This window comes from Urocitellus parryii, chromosome 10, assembly GCF_045843805.1.
Source record: "Urocitellus parryii isolate mUroPar1 chromosome 10, mUroPar1.hap1, whole genome shotgun sequence".
NCBI lineage: Eukaryota > Metazoa > Chordata > Mammalia > Rodentia > Sciuridae > Urocitellus > Urocitellus parryii.
In genome coordinates this window covers 83,120,689-83,139,496 of record NC_135540.1, presented here as the reverse complement: position 1 = coordinate 83,139,496, position 18,808 = coordinate 83,120,689, and the positions used below count along the sequence as shown (strand labels likewise).

Genomic DNA, 18,808 nt, shown 5'->3' with positions numbered 1-18,808 from the left:
TATATGTAGAAGTCTGGAGATGGGCAATTCTAAGACTGGTATGATAGTTCCCAGAACTTTCAGGATCACAGGCCCTTCCTGATTAGTTTTTTTTTTTTTTTTTTGCCATGGCTTAGATGCAGTCCTTATCTTTATAGTCCAAGCTCCAGGTATTAATCCATATAGAATTTTTTAAAAAATGACCTGTAGCTTCATCCTTGTCACCACCTTGGAAAAGCTGCTAAACTATTAATCACTGTGTGACCCAACGGGGCCACTCTTGGCTTTCTTTATTTAGAAGGCTCATAACCAGTGATAAAGTTGGTAAGGCCAAGGATGAGATGTATTCACAGGCATGTTAGAAAGGAAGTAGTTCAAGTCATATCTCAAGGAGAGACTAAGCCAAGCATGGCCTATTGCTTTAAAGAAAAGTCCCAGTGAAGTCACATATATCTGCACACATTTCACTGTGAAGAACTTAGTTATGGAGCTGTCCCTAGATACGAGGGAAGCTGAGAATGGAATTTTGGGGTTACGCACATTTGTATCTTGCTAAAAATTAGGTTTCTGTTAATATGAGGGAAGGAGCTAATGGAAATTGGAAGGGGAACTAGCAGGTTTCCACCCTCTATATTCCTTGGTTCCAGGTCAAATGAAAAGGACCAGATTTGTTCCTAAGTGGCTTTTATTCTTGTTCTTTTGCATCTACCGCAACACAGAGTTGTCTCCATCTCACACAATTAGGGCACCCAGAAGTTAAATAAAAATGCAAGGTTTATTTGATCAGATACTCATTTCTTGCTAATGTGGGCATTTATACTCTAATTTGCTTGAAAGTAATATTTTTCAGTTTGTCAAATCTTAATTTCATTCTTATTTGATTTCAGTATATAAGAAGAGTCTGGGAGATGACATTAGCTCTGAAACATCTGGTGACTTCAGGAAAGCTCTGTTGACTTTGGCAGATGTAAGGTTTTATTTTTTGCTGTTAAACTGTTTAATAAGCTGCATGCTCAATAGTAATTCTTAGGGAGTTAAAAAAAAAACAATAACCCTGAGACAATGAGATTGCAATTTTCCTTATGAAATGATTCAGTCATGTTTACATTTGCATTGTCAACAAAATGCTTAACCAAGAACATAAAAACACCCATGGTGGTGTAGCAAAATAAAATCTTGTCTGGTTCTTTATGGATTAGAAGCATTTTGACTAGATTTCAGAATACATTAGAAAATGTTCTAATAAATCACCTGACATAAAGTAATTGTTTTTCATTTCTGTTATAAGTGTCTCCATTTTTAGAATATGTTTATTTCCCTTCGAACTCCAAAGATATTTATTTCTTAGAAGTTAAGTGAGAAGTATGATACATGAGATATTTTCAGATATGGGTATTAAATTCAGAAATGAGTATCAGTTTCAGAATTTAAAAAAAAATGACCTGCAGCTTCATCCTTGTCACCTTAGAAAAGCTGCTAAACCATTAATCACTGTGTGACCCAACGGGGCCACTCCTGGCTTTCTTTATTTAGAAGGCTCATAACTTCAGTGATAAAGTTGGTAAGGCCAAGGATGAGATATATTCACAGGCATGTTAGAAAGGAAGTAGTTCAAGCCATATCTCACCAACTTCTTTCAGCTGATTTTCACCACTCCTAATGTGTGAGAAAATCCCAATCATAGCCTCATTCTGACGGCTGAACAGCACTTGTTCAAGTGAGCTATTTTGTCACTGGGAAATATTTATCCTAATTATGGCTTCAATTAAAATGCTGAAAACCTTATGAATATTGAACCCAGCACCCCAAGTTTATGAAGCATTGCTGCAAACATCTGCTCTCAGAGGCATATGAATATGAGCTGATGTACCCACAGGGGGTGGTAGAGGAGGGCTCCAGGGCAGGGCTTTAAACTCAGAGCTGAGCTCTCCTCATGCCTTACTCATTCTCTGTCTCTGAACAAGTTACTTCAAAAGCTTTTGAGCATTAGTTTTCACATCTGTGAAATTGAAATACTGATAATACCAACCCCTGAGGTGCTGTAAGGAAAAAGAGTATGTGCAATACTTAAAGCATAGAAAGTGATTAATACATGGTGATAATAGTTCATATTATTAAGGCTAATAAAAATTAGACTTTTATTATTGGAGCAGAGTGCTCAATTGAAAGAGAACAAGAAGAAGGCAAACTTACAGCTGCAGAGGTCAGCCGCATACCAAAGAGATCAGGCAAAAAATCAGACAGGTGTACAAGAACCTAATGTTTGAAAATGGAAACAAAGTCTTAGAGCCAAAAGTTTTGTTCACCTATAATTTTCAAAATAATTCAGGCAGTCTGTTTTCCCTTTCTGTTTTTCATCTTTCTATAATGTGCTAAAGTACTTGTTCATAACCGGACATGCACACCTCACTACCGAGTATTTAGTATTAGAGTTGGTAACTCCGAAGTCCAGAGTCATATTTTCTCTCATTTGTGGAAATTAGAGATGAAAAACAAAAAGGGCAGGTGGGTATCATGAAATAAGTGGGAGACCAGGAGAGTAGAAGTAAGGGACCAGGGGAGAGAGGGGGAAAGGAAAATGTAAATATTCCCATACACCCTTCTTCCCGGCTCAGTTTCCAACAATCTCGTGTTAATGTGGTCCAACTGTTACAGTTGCTGAATGGATACTGATATGTTATTATTAACTGAAGTCTACGGTTTGTTCTTTTACAGTTCTAAATTTTTTTTTGGGGGGGGGGGTACCAGGGATTAAACCCAGGGGCACTTAACCACTGAGTCACATTCCCCAGCCCTTTTTATTATATTTTTGAGACAAAGTCTTCCTAAGGTGCTCAGAGCCTCGCTAAATTGCTGAGGCAGGCTTTGAACCTTCGATCCTCCTGCCTCAGCCTCCCAAGCCACTGGTATCACAGGTGTGCAGCACCATGCCCAGTAATTTCTATGGGTTTTGACAAATGGGCAATGCCATACATCTGCTATTACAGTATCATACAGAATAGTTTCACTGCTCTAAAAGTCCTCTGTGCTCTGCCTGTTTATACCTGCCTCCCCCTTACCCCTGGAAATCACTGATGTTTTGCTATCTCTGTAGTTTTGCCTTTTTTTCAAATGCCCCATATTTGGAATCATATACTGCATAGTCTTTTCTGACTGGCTTCCTTCACTTAGTTATATGCATTTAAGATCCCTCCATATCTGTTCATTTCCAGATGGGTCATGTCTTTTTATCACTGAATAATATTCTATTGTATGGAATATTTGTTTCACTGATTGGAGGGCATATTGGTTGATTCCAAATTTGAGGAATTAAAAATAAAACTTCTATTAAACATTTATGTGAAAGTTTTTGTGTGGACTTGTTTTCCACTCATTTCAGTAAATATCAAGGCGTGCAATTGTGGTATCATACAGTAAGAACATATTTAGTAATGTAAGAAATTACCAAACTGTCTTCTAAAGTGGCTATACTATTTTACATTCCCACTGGCAATAAGAATCCAAGTTCCCATTTTTCCACATCCTCACCAGTATGTGGTGTTGTCAATGCTTAGGATTTTAGCCATTCTAATAGATATATGGGGGCATATTACTGTTTTAATTTGCAATTTCCTGATGGAATGTGATGATGAACATTTCTTCCTGTGCTTTCTTGCCTTCTGTACCTTTTTGACAAAGTGTCTGCTTGGATCTTTTTCTCATTTTTTGATTAGGTTGTTTTTTGTTGTTGTTGTTGTTGGTTTTTTTTTATTGTTGGTCGTTCAAAACATTACATAGTTCTTAATACATCATATTTCACAATTTGATTCAAGTGGGTTATGAACTCCCACTTTTACCCCGTATACAGATTGCCGTATCACATCAGTTATCCTTCCATTGATTGACAAATTGCCTTTGTAGTGTCTGATGTATTCTGCTGTCTGTCCTATTCTCTACTATCCCCCCTCCGCTCCCCTCCCCTCCCCTTTTCTCTCTCTACCCCTTCTACTGTAAATCATTTCTTCGATTTGTATTATCTTGTCTTACCCCTCCTTTCCTCTTATATGTCATTATGTATAACCCTGAGGATTGCCTTCCATTTCCATGCGATTTCCCTTCTCACTCCCTTTCCCTCCCACCTCTCATCCCTGTTTAATGTAAATCTTCTTCTCAAGCTCTCCCTACCCTGTCCTTGTTTACTCCCCTTATATCAAAGGGGTCATTTGGTATTTGTTTTTTAAAGATTGACTAGCTTCACTTAGTATAATCTGCTCTTAATTAGGTTGTTTGTTATCTTACTGAGGTTGAAGAGTCCTTTACATATTTGGGACATAAATCCTTTATCAGATATGTTTTGTAAATATTTTCTTGGTGGCTTATCTTTTTATCTTCTTAACACTTCTGAATATTCAGAGGAGGTTGAAGCCCCCAAATTTATGTGATTTGCTATAGATATTATGACAAGTCAAGGGCAAAGCCAGAACTCGAGCTTGGAATCCCCAATTCCTCTCTGTTTCTTGGCCTCTGTTAGAGGAAAACCACCAAGATGTCCTGCTGGTTGGGGTAATGAGTGTTAGAATCTTCTGTCCTCAAAGGATTGACTTTATTTTTATCATCCCTATTTAGGGTAGAAGAGATGAAAGCCTGAAAGTGGATGAACATCTGGCCAAAAAAGATGCCCAGGTCTGTAACAGAGCAAAGAAAATGTCTCCTTTAACTGTTCTCCCCCTTCCTGTAGACAGGGTGGTACCATCCAGAGCTGATCACTCCTCTGCTGTCAGGGCAGCAGCCTGGAGACAGGGGCTCATCCCACCCCAGCCTCTGCCTTCTCCCACAGAGATGATCATTCCCTTGGCTCCTGTTACCCCCAACCTCCAGATTTCTAGTCTGCTAAAAGTGAGAGTCTTAGACAATAGTTGATCTCACTGACCTCTAAAAGAAACTGAAGCCCCCCTATTCTCATCCCACCCCCTTAAAAAGAGAGAGAAAGAATTGTGTCTGTTACAACACATAAGTCTTCTTCCCCTTGTCAATAGATTCTCTATAATGCTGGCGAGAACAAATGGGGCACAGATGAAGATAAATTCACTGAGATCCTGTGTTTAAGGAGCTTTCCTCAACTGAAACTAAGTATGGACTCACAATCCTTTTTGTTTTATATTGTTCTTGCAAAGTTTTTAGGTTCAATATACAGGTTTTGGGAAATGCCGTTAAAAATTATAAACTCTGTTCCAGTTTATGTATCAACATTTCAGGAAACAAACCAGGCAAGCTGTATTCTAACTCAAGGCAGTGCTCACTGACGCTCCTCTTTGTTTTTCCCTAAAGACCAAGTAGATTACTTAGTGAATCATGGGAAATAACTGGTAGAAGGAGATGGCAGAGAAGAAAAGAGAATAGAAAGGCCTGAACAGAAAGGGATGGAGGAGACTGGCTCATTGCTGCCACCCTACCTCTCCGTAGTTTGCTACTTTCCAGAAAAAACAGGCATTGCACATGAATTTTTTGTTGGTTGATTAATGCTGATTCATGTCCAGCTCTCTCTGATATAAAGGCAAATAGGGGAATGAGGAAGACCAGCTCTTTTTGTCAAAGCAACAGTTATGTAGAGCTGCTGAGCACCTACCCTCTCCGCATGCATCTCCCCCAAATGGCAGCAGCCAGAAGCCTGAACTGCCTTGACTGTGAACATCTTCTGACTGTGGCTTCCCGGTGTCAGGTTAGAGAGCACCCACGGTGCATGACTAACCTTATGTTGAGCTGATGGAAAAACGAGGAAACATAAGGATATTACTATGACTTTTCAATTCTAAAATGAGTCCTTCCTTAATTTTTGCATTAGCTGATTTCATAAAATAATGGTGATGTATTATAGTTGCTTTATTAATGTCTTTGTTTGAAAAATGAAAATCAAATGAATCCAGATATCTCCCTAAAAGTTTTCTTTTTTTCAAAATTTACTTGGAAAAAAATTTACTTGGTTTATAAAATATGCTTGTATACTTGGTGACACATGTACAAGTTTTGCTTGGGGCAAATACTGATCAAGAAATTCAAATGCCTTCTGGTGGCTGTAAAAATAGGCCATGCTGCCTTAGGAAATGGTTCGCTCAGCACAAAGAAGTCTTTATGAATAAGACTTAAATTATTGAAATCTTGATCATTAAGATTTTTTATCAGATAAAACACTGGACTAATGACCACAGAATTATTTCCCAGGGGCTGCTATAATTTTAAAAAGACCATAATTAAATTAGTTATCATTTAAACTTTCAGGTAATTTTAAATTCTTCAGCCTGGGAGGAGGGAAGAGAGATCATTGAAGTTCAGATTTTATTGTATTCAAAGGAGTTTTTGAGCTTGCTACTTGGTCTGCTGCATAACAAATTTAAAAACTGAAATATATTCAAGTGTGGTCAGTTGGGATACTTTAAATATTTTTGTGGTACTACTTTTTAGCATTTGATGAATACAGAAATATTAGCCAGAAGGACATTGAGGACAGCATTAAAGGAGAATTATCTGGGCATTTTGAAGACTTACTGCTGGCCATAGGTAAGCCCCAGAGTGCTAATAAACAGAATTACTTTGCACTTCTTTTAACTCAGTCAAGGTGAGCTCCTTTCATGTAAGAATCCTGACTGATCATCTTTATGCTCCCCACAGCCTCCAGCATCGTCCATGGTAGAAACAATTGACTCAACAAATATTGTTAAATGATGCATGAAGAAGTAATCTTTTTACCTCTTACTTTGCCTTTTAAATTTATATTTGGCTTGTCGCTATGTTTAGATTGTAGTCTCCTTAAGAGCTAAAATATTACGTTTCTACTGACATTTTTATTAAGGCTTGTTGAAAACTAAGACTTAAGCCAATTTGGTATTTCACTGTATTTGGTTATTTTTGAAAGATGTCAGTAGTCTCCCAGAGTAGAACCAAGGTCAACTTGAGGTCTCTTCTTCTGTGGTTGAGTTAGCAGGGGATATGTCAAAAAGAAAGTAAATTTCAGGCTGGACCTGTTACTATTTAGACACATGCATTAACAGTCAAAAACACAGTTATATAAGCATGAAGTCTCAGCAATATGTCCTTTCAGGCACCAGGAAAGAACCTTGCAAGAAAGGTACATTCAAAGAGAGAGGATTCTTGCATGTGTTGAAAGCAGGATTCCTAATTCAACAAGCTTCAGATGTGGGGCTTTCAGGATTTGCTGGATTAATCCATGGATAGCTAATGGTGCTAGGAGATAAGATCTACTTGGAGGAAGGAGGTCAATAGGGGGATGCCCTGGAAGCATTTACTTGTTCCCTGGCACTTTTTCTATGTCTCTGCTTCCCAGTGCCATAAGCTGAGCAGCTTTCCTCTGCGCTGTCCAGCTACCATGACATTCTGCGTCACCTTGGGCCCAGAGCAATGGAGTCAGCTGACCACAGACTGAAACTTCTAAGATTTGTGAACCCAAAGGAAACTTTTCCTTATTGGGTATTTTGGTCTCAGTGCCAAAAAGCTGACAACACAAGACACTTATGTTTATGGTGGCCACTGGGCTTACCCCATACTCCTTCTCCACTGGTGCCAACACCTAGAACACACATCTTGTCATTTCAGCAGTGAGAAGCAGTTTCTAATGTCCATCACAGTAATTCACAGCACCTCTGGTGACTATGTTCCTATGTTACTAAGTTATTCCAGGGTATTCCACAAGTTATTCCTCTCTGAAGTGGAGCCTAGGATTCATTATTTAGATGTTAATGTTTACCCCTGGAGGGTGAACTCCTAATTAGACTAACTTAAATTTTATTTTTAAATAACTTATCATGTTCTGGGCACTGTGCCCAACTCTTTATAAATATTAACAAATTTAAGCCTCCTAATAATCCTGTGAGGTAGGTACTATTATTATCCCCTTGGTGGAGATGGTAAATCTAAGGCACAAAGAGATTAGGTGACTTCCCCAGGTTACCTGGGAGAGCTGGGATTCTACCTCAGGCCGTTAGGATCCATAGTCTGTGATGTGAACCAACTATCTGAGGTGCTGCTCCACTTATGATATTTCACTTCTGCCTTTTCAGTGCCAAGAATAGGGCTCTTTATCCAAATGCTAACTCAAAACAACAACAACTTTTAACTCAGACCTGTTAAAAGATAAGCCAAGGAAGAGAAAAACTTTTAATTAAAAAACTTAAAATCAGTTTTCATAATTAATTCAGTAAAAGTTCCAGTGGCAATGAGGTAGCCAGTTACTTTTTTTTCCCATCTCATACTGTGAATCTTTACATTAATTTTGCTGTTTTGCCTGCTCTTGCTAAACTGTAATATTTGAAAAACTTTCTTGAGATGAACAAACCCTCACTCACTGAGTGTTAATTAGCTTTCTGCCACTGCAACAGAATATCTGAGATAATCAATTTAGAAAAAGGAGAGGTTTGTTTTGAGTTTTAGAAGTTTAGTCCATGGTCACTTGGGCCTGTGGCATTACTATATATCATGGTGAGAATCATGGTGGCAAAGGAGGCCTAATCATCTTATGGTAGCTAGAAAGCAAAGAAAGAGAAGGAAGGGGCTGGGGTCCAATAATCCTTCAAGAACACTTAACTTCCTTCCACTAAGATTCCACCACCTCCCAATACTACCATAGCTAGAGACCAGGTCTAACATGTGGGGTTTCAGGGGACATTTCAGATATGAGCTGAGAGACATTCTTGGAAGTATATATTGAATGAAGCATTAAATTTAGGCCATAGTGTACATTATTTTATCAATTAAATTTTAAAAAAGACTTAGAATTCAACTTTTTTGTTGTTGTTGTTCTATGGATTGAACCCAGGGCACTTTACCACTAAGCTACATCCTAAGTCTTCTTTTCCTTTTTTTTTTGGAGAGCAGGTTGCCCAGGCTGACCTTGAACATGCCATCCTCCTGCCTCAGTCTCCCGAGTCATTAGGACACTAGGATTACAGGCATGCTGCACCATGCTCAACTTCAACCAGTTTAAATTTTGAAATATGTCACATTTCAATTCACTATATCAGAATACCATTGGAATAAAACATTTTTAGAATTTTTTCATTGAAATAATAAATAAATTTTTGAGATATAATTTACATACCATAAATTCACCCAAAGTGTGCAATTTAGTAATTTTTAATATATTTATGGAGTTTTGCAATCATCACCACAACCTAAGTTTAAGACATTTTTGTCATCCCTCAAAGAAGCCCTGTACTATTGGCAGTACCCATTGGCAGTCACTCCCCATTCTGCTTACCTTCCAGATTCTGGAAATCATTAATCTGCTTTCTGTCTTCATAAATTTACCTATTCTGGATATTTCGTATTCAAGAAATCTGAAACAGTATGTCAGCATATGGTTTTTGGCATGAAACCATCTGAGCATTTCATCTTAGAATTGTATAATAAATAGGAGCCTACTAGTTGTCAAATAAAACCAAATCCAGGCTTAAATAGAGATTTATTCAAAAAGACTCTTACAATAGGGAGAACCCTTTGATCTCAGAAATGTGCAAGAATCTCAAAGTCAAGCAGAAAATTCTTCCCTTTTATAAAGAGGATAAGCAGACCTGAGCAGGAATTATTAAGGGCGAGTTGGATGAGCAGGGGGTCATGATCATTAACGTTTGAATGGATGTGTGTCCTGCTTGCTGGATTCTTGAGATAAGCTGATGAAGGGGCATGGTCTTCACATTAGTGCATGCCCAGGATTGGGGGCAAGTCAGAGTTGAGGGGCCTATGGGAAGAGAGGCCTGACTCAAGTTTGGTCAAGACAATGAACAGGGTAGGGAAAGGGCAATTGTGAACTCTTGGTTTTAGTAATTAACTCTATTATCCTCCCCAAGTTTCCCTATCTATGCTGTTGGGTGCTAAAAAATACTTCTTTACCACTAAAATATACTGCCACCTCCCCACACTTTCAGACAGGAAGAATAGATCTGGTACTCAAGAACATAAAGCAGAGGGCAAGCTAAAAGGAGAGAAAGAATTCTGAAAAGAAAGGATTGTACAAATCTAGTTAGGGTCTGGGTTGAAAGACTCAATAAGACAAAAGAGGCTATAATGATTTTTGATCAAATTATTAAGATTTACTTAATAGGAGTTTGAGAGAATTTACTTAGCACCAATTCAAATGCCTGGTTTCTTGTCAGACAACTTCACACACTAATAGTTTTTAGGGTTCTATTTCCCTTAAATCACTTACCCGAGGTGATTAGAAGACACCAAGGCTTTCCACTCTCTTTAAGAGATTCTGTTAGCCCCTATGAAACAGTCAAGATTTATTCTTGTCCTGAGACCCAAAATCCTTTATAAAAGCCATTCACTTTCTGTGAGATTACTACCCACAGATCAGATTCAAGATTATAAAAATAATTGTGCTGCAGTAAATAGGTTTGTTCCCTGTAGACTTCTATTTCTATTTTCACTTTATTTCAAGGATAATTAATTTACTCATGTTATTGGCAGTTTCCTATTTCCGGTTTTGTTGCTGCTTTACTTGTTATTTCGAAATAAAGATGTTGAAAGATGATAGTATTTTTTAGATGACAGAATTTAAAATTACAGGCACTACCTCTAATGTAGTTACTCCAACCAGCTTATAAATTGTAACTCAAATCATTTTAAAAGAAAATACTTCCATGAGAGAAAAAAAAAATGCTTTTAAATTGAACTCTAGTGCCCCTTTTTACCTAATGAGTTATTTGGAGCCACATCTCTGCAGTCATTAGGCCCAAGTTATTCATCAGTGGCCAAAGATGTTGGGAACTGAATGATGTACACCCTAGGGAATTATCAGTGTAAGCGTAGGTGTTCAGTGTGTCTGGGATATAGAGATGAGTCAGACACCGTGGGAGTTTCTTTGGCAGGTAATTTTATTTTCCCCATGGCTGAAGATAATTACCGTGCTAAAGTTCTGTGCAAATATGACATTATAAAGCTTTGAAATTCGGGTTAAGCAGACTTTCTTTCATTCTAAATAAAAGCCAGTTGTGGGGAGAGGGTAGAGTGGTATAACAATCCCAAGAACCTTCTTTTAAAAACATATTACCATAGATTAACCCAGTTTCTATTAAATGAAGCCAACCATCGCTTTGCTTTTTATAACAGTTCATTGTGCGAGGAACACACCTGCGTTTTTAGCTGAAAGACTGCATCGAGCTTTGAAGGTAGGTCTGGAAATTTCATACACGTTCTTAGCGTCTCTCGTGGAGAATATAAAAAAAATTGCTTAATATTGATGGAATGTCATATCCCTTTTCCACTTCACTGAGTTCCCTTTTGTAGCTAATCTGTCTACTAATTTGTCTCATTGTTCAATACAGAGGATTCCAGTTAATATAGAGACAGCTACAGCGAATTGTTGGCTAAATGTTTATTTCCCTCATTACACAATGAGCACAGGCAGCGAGACTCGTTTTAGAATGCCAGGCCTCAAACTTAACCCCTGAGATCTGGTGGCTTCTCAAGCAGCCTCACTTAAAATAAACCAGGCGGAGTCAGCAACCTTTACAGGATATTGAAGCCCTGTGTTTTCACGTCTGTCTTTGCTGCTAGATGATGAGCTTCATGAGTCATGTTCTTATGTATCTTCAGGCCCTAGGACAGGGCCTGACACATAAAAGATGCTTACCTTGATTTCTTTACTTGACATTTCCTGCGCTTTCACATGTACCTTCAAAGTAATGTCCAAAGCACCTGATTTCTCTCCCCTCACTCTCCCCACTCCCCAAACCTCCTCCCTCTGTGTCCAGTCATCTCAGTGGATAACCCCAATAGGAGCTGCCCTTGCCCAGCTCATTGAAAATGGTACCATTCACCCCCAATCTTGTCCAATCCCCTCAGCCTTCTTTCCATTCCCTGACTATGCCAAAGCTACTCTTGCATCCAAGGCTTTGCATTTGTGTCCTCTCTGCCTGGAATGGCCTTCCTCCAGATCTCTCTGTGGCTCCTTCTCATCTTTTTAGATCTCAGCTCAGATGTCCTCTCCTGGAAGAGGTCTTCCCTGATTATGCTATGTTGGACGGTTCCCTGTCAGTCCCTCTCCATTCCATTTATCTGCTTTATTTTCTTCACAATTCTTATTAACATTGACTTATTCAATTAGGTGATTTGCTTTACTGTATCCACCTATTAGAAATAAGCTGCATGAGGACAGGTATAATCTGTGCTATTGACTGCCATATCCAGAGTATGTGGAACAAAGCCTGGGATACAGCAGATGCTCATAGGCATTTGCCAGGTGCATAAATAAATGGAGTCAACACCCACTGTACTGCTCAGCTTAAAATTTTACCCTCTCCTTCTCCATTATCCTTAAGCAATGCATCATTATTTGGTCAAATCCCTTATTAAGCATCTCTCAATCCTTCCCATTTTCTCCATCCTTACTGCCACTATTCTAGTTCAATTCATCACTGTCTGTATTACTACACTTATCCCATGGGGGGTCTCAGAGACTCTAGTTTTATTTTCCCTTGTCTTCATTTTACTCCTGCCTTGCAATCTGTTCCACATATTGCAGTCAAAGCAATCTTCGAATCCACGAATGTGATCTGATCTCAACATTCTTATGCTTAGAATCATGTAATAGTTCTCCACATTTGGGATCCAATTAGAGCTGCATTTCATGGTTAACAAGGACTGGCCTTTCCAGACACATCTCTTGCTATCCTTCCTTGTTGTTGATATACCCTGGAATGTGGCATTCTTTCTTGACCTAAATGTTCACTCACAATACAGCTTTCATTCTTCTATTAGAACATCCTTTCCTCTATATGAACCCACTCCTATTTCCCCTGGCTGATTATCTAGGCTTCATTACAAATGGCACTTCCTTGGGCAGACTTTTCCTAATCTTTAATCTTTCTTATCACTAATGTATACTTCTATGGCACCCAATATTTCCCATATCAGACCATTTTACAGTGGCCTGCTTTCTTGCCTGTATCCTTTACAAAACTGGAAGTTTTCCAGGGATGGCTCCTCTGTTCTTCAGGATTTAGCATGGTTCTGGCACAGAGCAGGGGCTCAATAAATATTTGTTGAATAAATGAATGGTGGAGTTTGGTGGTAAATAAATGAAGAAGAATCACTTTGTGCACATATAGTTTATAGATATAAACATAGATCTACATAACATTTTGTGACCCAGGGGATATGCATTGTCAACACCTGCCTTTCTTAACAGGGTGCTGGAACTGATGAGTTTACCCTGAACCGAATAATGGTTTCCAGATCTGAAACCGACCTTTTGGACATTCGAGCAGAGTTCAAGAAGCATTATGGCTATTCCCTATACTCAGCAATTAAAGTAAGTTTCTGTTAAAAATAGCCAATGTCTTTTGCCCTTCTTGATTCATCCTCTTTCTCTAATATCACTTAAAACACAGAGATACATGACTTAAATTTATTTCTTCTTGTCAACATGTAAATGTGTTTTCTGAATTTAAAATAATTATAGCAAAATGTCCTTAAACATAGTGTCTGATTTTTCAGCTGTAAAATTCCAGATGTCTGATAGACAACACTTCCTTTTTTCCTTTTGCTTTTCTTGTGTGTGTGTGTGTGTGTGTGTGTGTGTGTGTGTGTGTTTTACTGGATTTTGAATAAAAGGCCTCCCCCATGCATGCTAGGCAAGCACTCTACCACTGAACTACATCCCCAGCCCCTCTCATCAAATTTTTAGGTGTACTGGCTTCAATTTTTCTTCCTTAGTGAAACACATGTGCAAGTTGTTTGCCTATTACTTATACTGCAATGTTTTTACTTAGTTCAGTGTTTAGGACAATGTAAGGGAAAATTACATATCTTAAATTTCCTCTTTGTGGGCTGGGGTTTATCTCAGTGGTACAGTGCTTGCCTAGCACATGCAAGGTCCTAGCACCACAAACAACAATGACAACAACAACAATACATTTCTTCTTTGTTGTTTACTAAAGACGGCATGGTTCTGCAGCATCAGTTCTTTTCATTGCAGAGGTAAGACACTTTCTCATTTTTAACAGTTGTATATCATCCCATTCTTTGAGTTTTTGTACCAATGACATCAACAGATGTTTCCGATTCCATGCTGTTATAAACAGTGTTGCAGTGTGCACACATGATTTCATAAGGTGCAAGTGTGTCTGAGGTGTAAATTCTCAGAGGCAGGATTGCTTAGACAAATGTAAGTGCATTTTTAAATTTTGGTGAATGTTACCACTTGACCTCCATTTTCCACTTCCAAGAAGAAATTGTTTCACTACAGCCTTGGAACAGAGGGTTATTTTTGACCCACAACCAAACTTTTTTTGTTGTAACAATCTGAGAGGTTAGGAATTTATATCTTCAGTGTAGTTTCAATGTACTTTTTTTTTCCCCCTGGGTGTGAGACTGAACATGTTTTCATGTTTAAAATGCCATTGGTATTTCTTTTTCTATGCTGTATCTCTCTATATTCTTTGTCCCTCTTCTTTTGGATTTTGTTATTTTGGGTCCATTTCTGAGACTTTTTTTTTTTTTTTTAGTACCAAAAATTGAACTCAGGAGCACTTGACCACTAAGCCACATCCCCAGCCCTATCTGTATTTTATTTAGAGACAGGGTCTCACTGAGTTGCTTAGTACCTCACTATTGCTGAGGCTGGCTTTGGATTCGTGATCCTTCTGCCTCAGTCTTCTGAGCCACTGGGATTACAAGCCACTGAGACTTCTTTTTATGGAAGGTAGATTAGCTTTTTATCTTATAAATATTTTCCCCAATTTTTTATTTGATCTTTTACTTGACTGGAGGTATTTTTCCCAAGCAGAAGTCTTAAATTTTATTTCATTGAATTTATCAATCTTTTATAGTTTCTTGGTTTTTAAGCAAATTGGTCCATTGTATTTCTATTGTTTCGGAGAACAATCTTTCTAAAATGTGTTATCCTGCTTCCTGTTTTAAAGAATGAATCTGATTTTCATTGTTCTCAGATCTCAGTTTATATAATTATATACATAGGAAGATCAAATAAATTGCAAATTAATTATAATTAATAAAGAAGTAAGACTGGCAAAATATGTGCAAGAAGCTTCCATACCTTAAGGCCATGGTTGAAAGTCATAGGAACATGGCAACTGGTAAATAAATGGCAAACTAAGGGATTAGCCACAGACTCGCTGACAGTCTTATTTTGATTCATTTTTCTACCTTGGCCCCCACATGACGTATGAAAGACTTCAGAGTCTCAGTACAAGCTGATTTTCTGGAAGAAAGTGAAGCTGAAATTGAGCCAGGCTGCTCAACCATCCCAATCATCAGGGCCTAACTGACTAGGGTAAAAGGATGGAGTCCAGGGCTGGCTTTCTGCAGGCTGCATGACTTCCTTGTGTCTGCTTCCCCATCCTCCCTCTAAAAATCTTCATTGGAGAGCTGGACCCAGGTGGATTCCCCAAGGACCAAGCTGGGGATTGGGGCCCACAGGGGAAGCTAGGACAAAGAAGGAAGCAGCAGCCCAGCAGCCAGAGCCCAGAGGAGAGCGTTCACTCTTGAGCATTGAAAGTCCAAAGCTGGGAGTGGAATCACGCTCTCCAGACACCCAGTCTCAGATGATGATCATTTGTAAACTAGGTGCGGATTCTGACCCTGGTTAGCCCCACTGCAGCTATCTCTTCTCAATTCCCTAGGAGGGTGGAGTCCCCTTCCTTGTGGGAGATGATGCCTAGACATGGCCACCAGTGATGCCTGGATTAAATCATGTTCCAGTGTCACTGTGAGCAGCTGTGACCTTACCCAAGATAGCCTCCCTTGAACAGATGCAAACATTGGCCTGGCCAGGCCTCTCTGCAGCCATCTTGAGAGCATTCCTGCTTCAGAGTCCACAAATGGCTTTTTAATGAAGAATGAATTAACATAATCAGTTCTTTTTTCAACAAGATTTTTTTTTCAACATTTTTTTTTCTTTTAAGCCCTAGCCTTTGTGTTTACACTAAACGAAAAGTTTAGTTGACATGAAAGGCAGACTTGAGTCCTACTGCTCTAAGAAATGCTGTTGACCTGAAAGCTGAAATCAGGAACTTTAAAAAGCAACTGACTGTGCCTGCGGCTTAGCACAGATTTCATCAACTATTCACTCTCAATTCTATTTGAATCGATCCTGACACATTACAATAGTTTCAATCATCAGAGGAAGATTCAATAATGTTAACCATATTGTACTTACTAAGGCAGAAAAGTAGACTCATACATTTTATAACAATTGTCAGTAACAAGGTTGACACACAAAGAGGGCTTTCAGTTCACCATCAGCAAACCAGAAAATTCAATTAAGCAACGGCTCTCAGTCCCCCAGTGGTCTTCGTAATTGAGACTTATTGTATTAGAAAACATTTAAACTGTTTGTAGTTTGATAAAAAGAAAAATCCATCACTGAAAAGTTCAGTTTGTGATTTGAAATAATATAAATCCTTTCATTTCTACCACCTAATGTACATTATTGACTAATCTTATTATATTTTTTCCTACCGACAAGCAGGATCTTTTAAGATGGTTAAGTTTCTGAAATCCAGGAGGCAGAGTTCCACTTCATTTCTTGTCCAAGCCTTTAATTCAGTTTTCTCCCTTCCTCAATACTCTAAATATTTTTCTACTTACTAACACCTTTCTCAAGTGATGATTGATGGAAAGGAAAGGAAGAACAGATGTTAAAAAATAAATAAAAGCAAATTTATATCTTCTTTTACTTAACAAGAAGATGTTAGTGGAAAATTTGATTGAATTATATTTGGTCAGTAAATTATGTACCTTTCTAATAAATATGGCTCCTTAATGGAAAATACAGTAGCTACCCTCAGTAAACTCATAACCTATGTGGAGGCTTGTAGTAGGCATAAAAAATTACATGACAATTGAAACAACATGCAATTAAGTATCAGTAAAGAGAGAAATATAGGAACTGAGAGAAGTTTGGGACTAGACAGGGAATATTTCTTGGAGCTGACAGTGTCTGCTGCCTCTCTGTTCGACAGCATGCACTGAGTATCTCCTATGGGCCAGCTGCTCTGCTGGTCAACATGGTTCCAAGATGAACATTCTGGAAACACAACTACAATGAGAGGCAGGAGGAAAAGAAGCAATAAGGCATTTACTTGATTAGAGTCTACGTCAGGCAATATTAAGAAATAAAATCCAAGTGCCAAGATGAGTTCAGTTAAAAAGAGCTTTGAAATCAGGGACTTTGTATTACCACTTCATTCAGTTTAAAATATCTATTAAATGCATGTAATATGCCAGGTTTAGGGTTACAATTCTAGGGAAGGAACTATATTTCCTATTATAATTATAAATAAATGTAAAATCACAATTATGGTACTATGAGGGAAAGAGATATTGTGCTATAAGATCACATAACACAAGAGCTTGACTGACAGGAAAGGCTTCTCTGAGGAAATTCTTATTCTGATCTGATAAATGATAATAACAAGGCTGAAGGCTATGGAGGTAGGGCATTCTAATAAAAGGAATTGCAAATGAAAAGATCTCATGGGTGAGATACTTTGATGATAATGAAAAATGAGGATAAAAGAACCAGATCATGCAGGACCTTTTTGATAATGTTTAAGGATGTGTGTCTTCAGCTTAAGAGTAATGAGAAGCTAGCTAGGAAGAGTTTTATGCAAGACAGGGTCATGAGCATTGAAAAGATCCCTGTGACTATGGAGAATGAATTGAACATGAGCTAGAAGAGATGGAGAATGTGAGTTAGGATAGTCATATTCTAGTAGCTGTGGGTTGGTTGCAAAGAAAGGAAAGGCAAGGATTCAAAAGATTTTTAGTAGATACAACTTGAGGGACTTGGTTTGATGTCTTGGTGTGAGGAGTGAGGAACAGGTATCAAGGATGACACCCAGGATTCTAAGTCAGGAAGCAGAATGTGGTGCCATTTCCCAGAAGAGGGTCAGGTCTTATGGCTTCCTCTTTCTGGGGAGTGGGAGGAAGTTCATGAGTCTGAGATGCCTTTGGAACATGTAAGTCGAAATGTCCACAAGACTGATAGTGGACTTTGATGAGATAGACTTTGAAAATGAAATATGTCCCTTTAGGAAGAAAATATAGAATGAGAGGAGAATAAAGCTTAGAATTGAGCTTTAACCATCACTAACATCTAATGGCTGGCTAGAAGAGGAGGAGCCTGCGAAGGAGAGGAAGCGAGGCCAGGCCTGAGTGTAGAAAGAACAGCACTCGAGGGAAGAAAATGTTTCCAAGACAAAATGAACAGGATGCTATGTCCTGCTGACAGAAAAGTAAGCTGAGGGCTAGGAAAATGTTTTTACTCTTGAGGGGTATGCTGGTCATTGCACTTGATTTACAAATATAGTAATTAACACCTTGGGTAGAGCTTAATGAATCTGTAGTCACACTAGTGACAAGAGATGAAAACCTAGATTAGATTTGCCGTGGTCAGTTTTGGGAAAAGAATAAACTCTAAAATACGACAATGAAAGAATTGGCAGGATTGATGAAGTGTGAAGAGTGAAAGATGGGCTCAAAGTTGGGAGAAGAGAGAACCATGGTACACAGGCCCACAGAAGCATTTAGTTAGTTTCTTAAGAAAAATTAATATGGCCTAAACCAGGCATGGTGGAGCATGCCTATAATTCCAGTGACTCAAGAAGCTGAGGCAGGAAGATCACAAGTTCAAGGTCAACCTAGACAACTCAACAAGACCCTGTCTCAAAATAAAAAATACAAAGAGCTGGGGATGTTAGCTCAGAAGTAAAGTGCCCCCGGGGTTCAATCCCCGAAACAAGAAAGAAAGAGAGAGAGAGAGAGAGAGAGAGAGAGAAAGAAAGAAAAGAAAGAAAACAATTAATATGACCTA

At 38.5% G+C, this 18,808-nt stretch overlaps 1 protein-coding gene across 1 annotated transcript in view; it reads left to right on the top strand.

The window, feature by feature from the left end:
- Anxa3 (annexin A3) overlaps positions 1–18,808 on the top strand; it is a 56,633-nt gene that overhangs the window by 36,861 nt on the left and 964 nt on the right. Inside the window, exons 7-12 of the mRNA XM_026403140.2 lie at positions 867–946; positions 4,585–4,641; positions 4,995–5,088; positions 6,418–6,513; positions 11,080–11,138; positions 13,160–13,282. Coding sequence (XP_026258925.1) covers positions 867–946; positions 4,585–4,641; positions 4,995–5,088; positions 6,418–6,513; positions 11,080–11,138; positions 13,160–13,282 — 509 coding nt within the window. The remainder of the gene's footprint in view (positions 1–866; positions 947–4,584; positions 4,642–4,994; positions 5,089–6,417; positions 6,514–11,079; positions 11,139–13,159; positions 13,283–18,808) is intronic.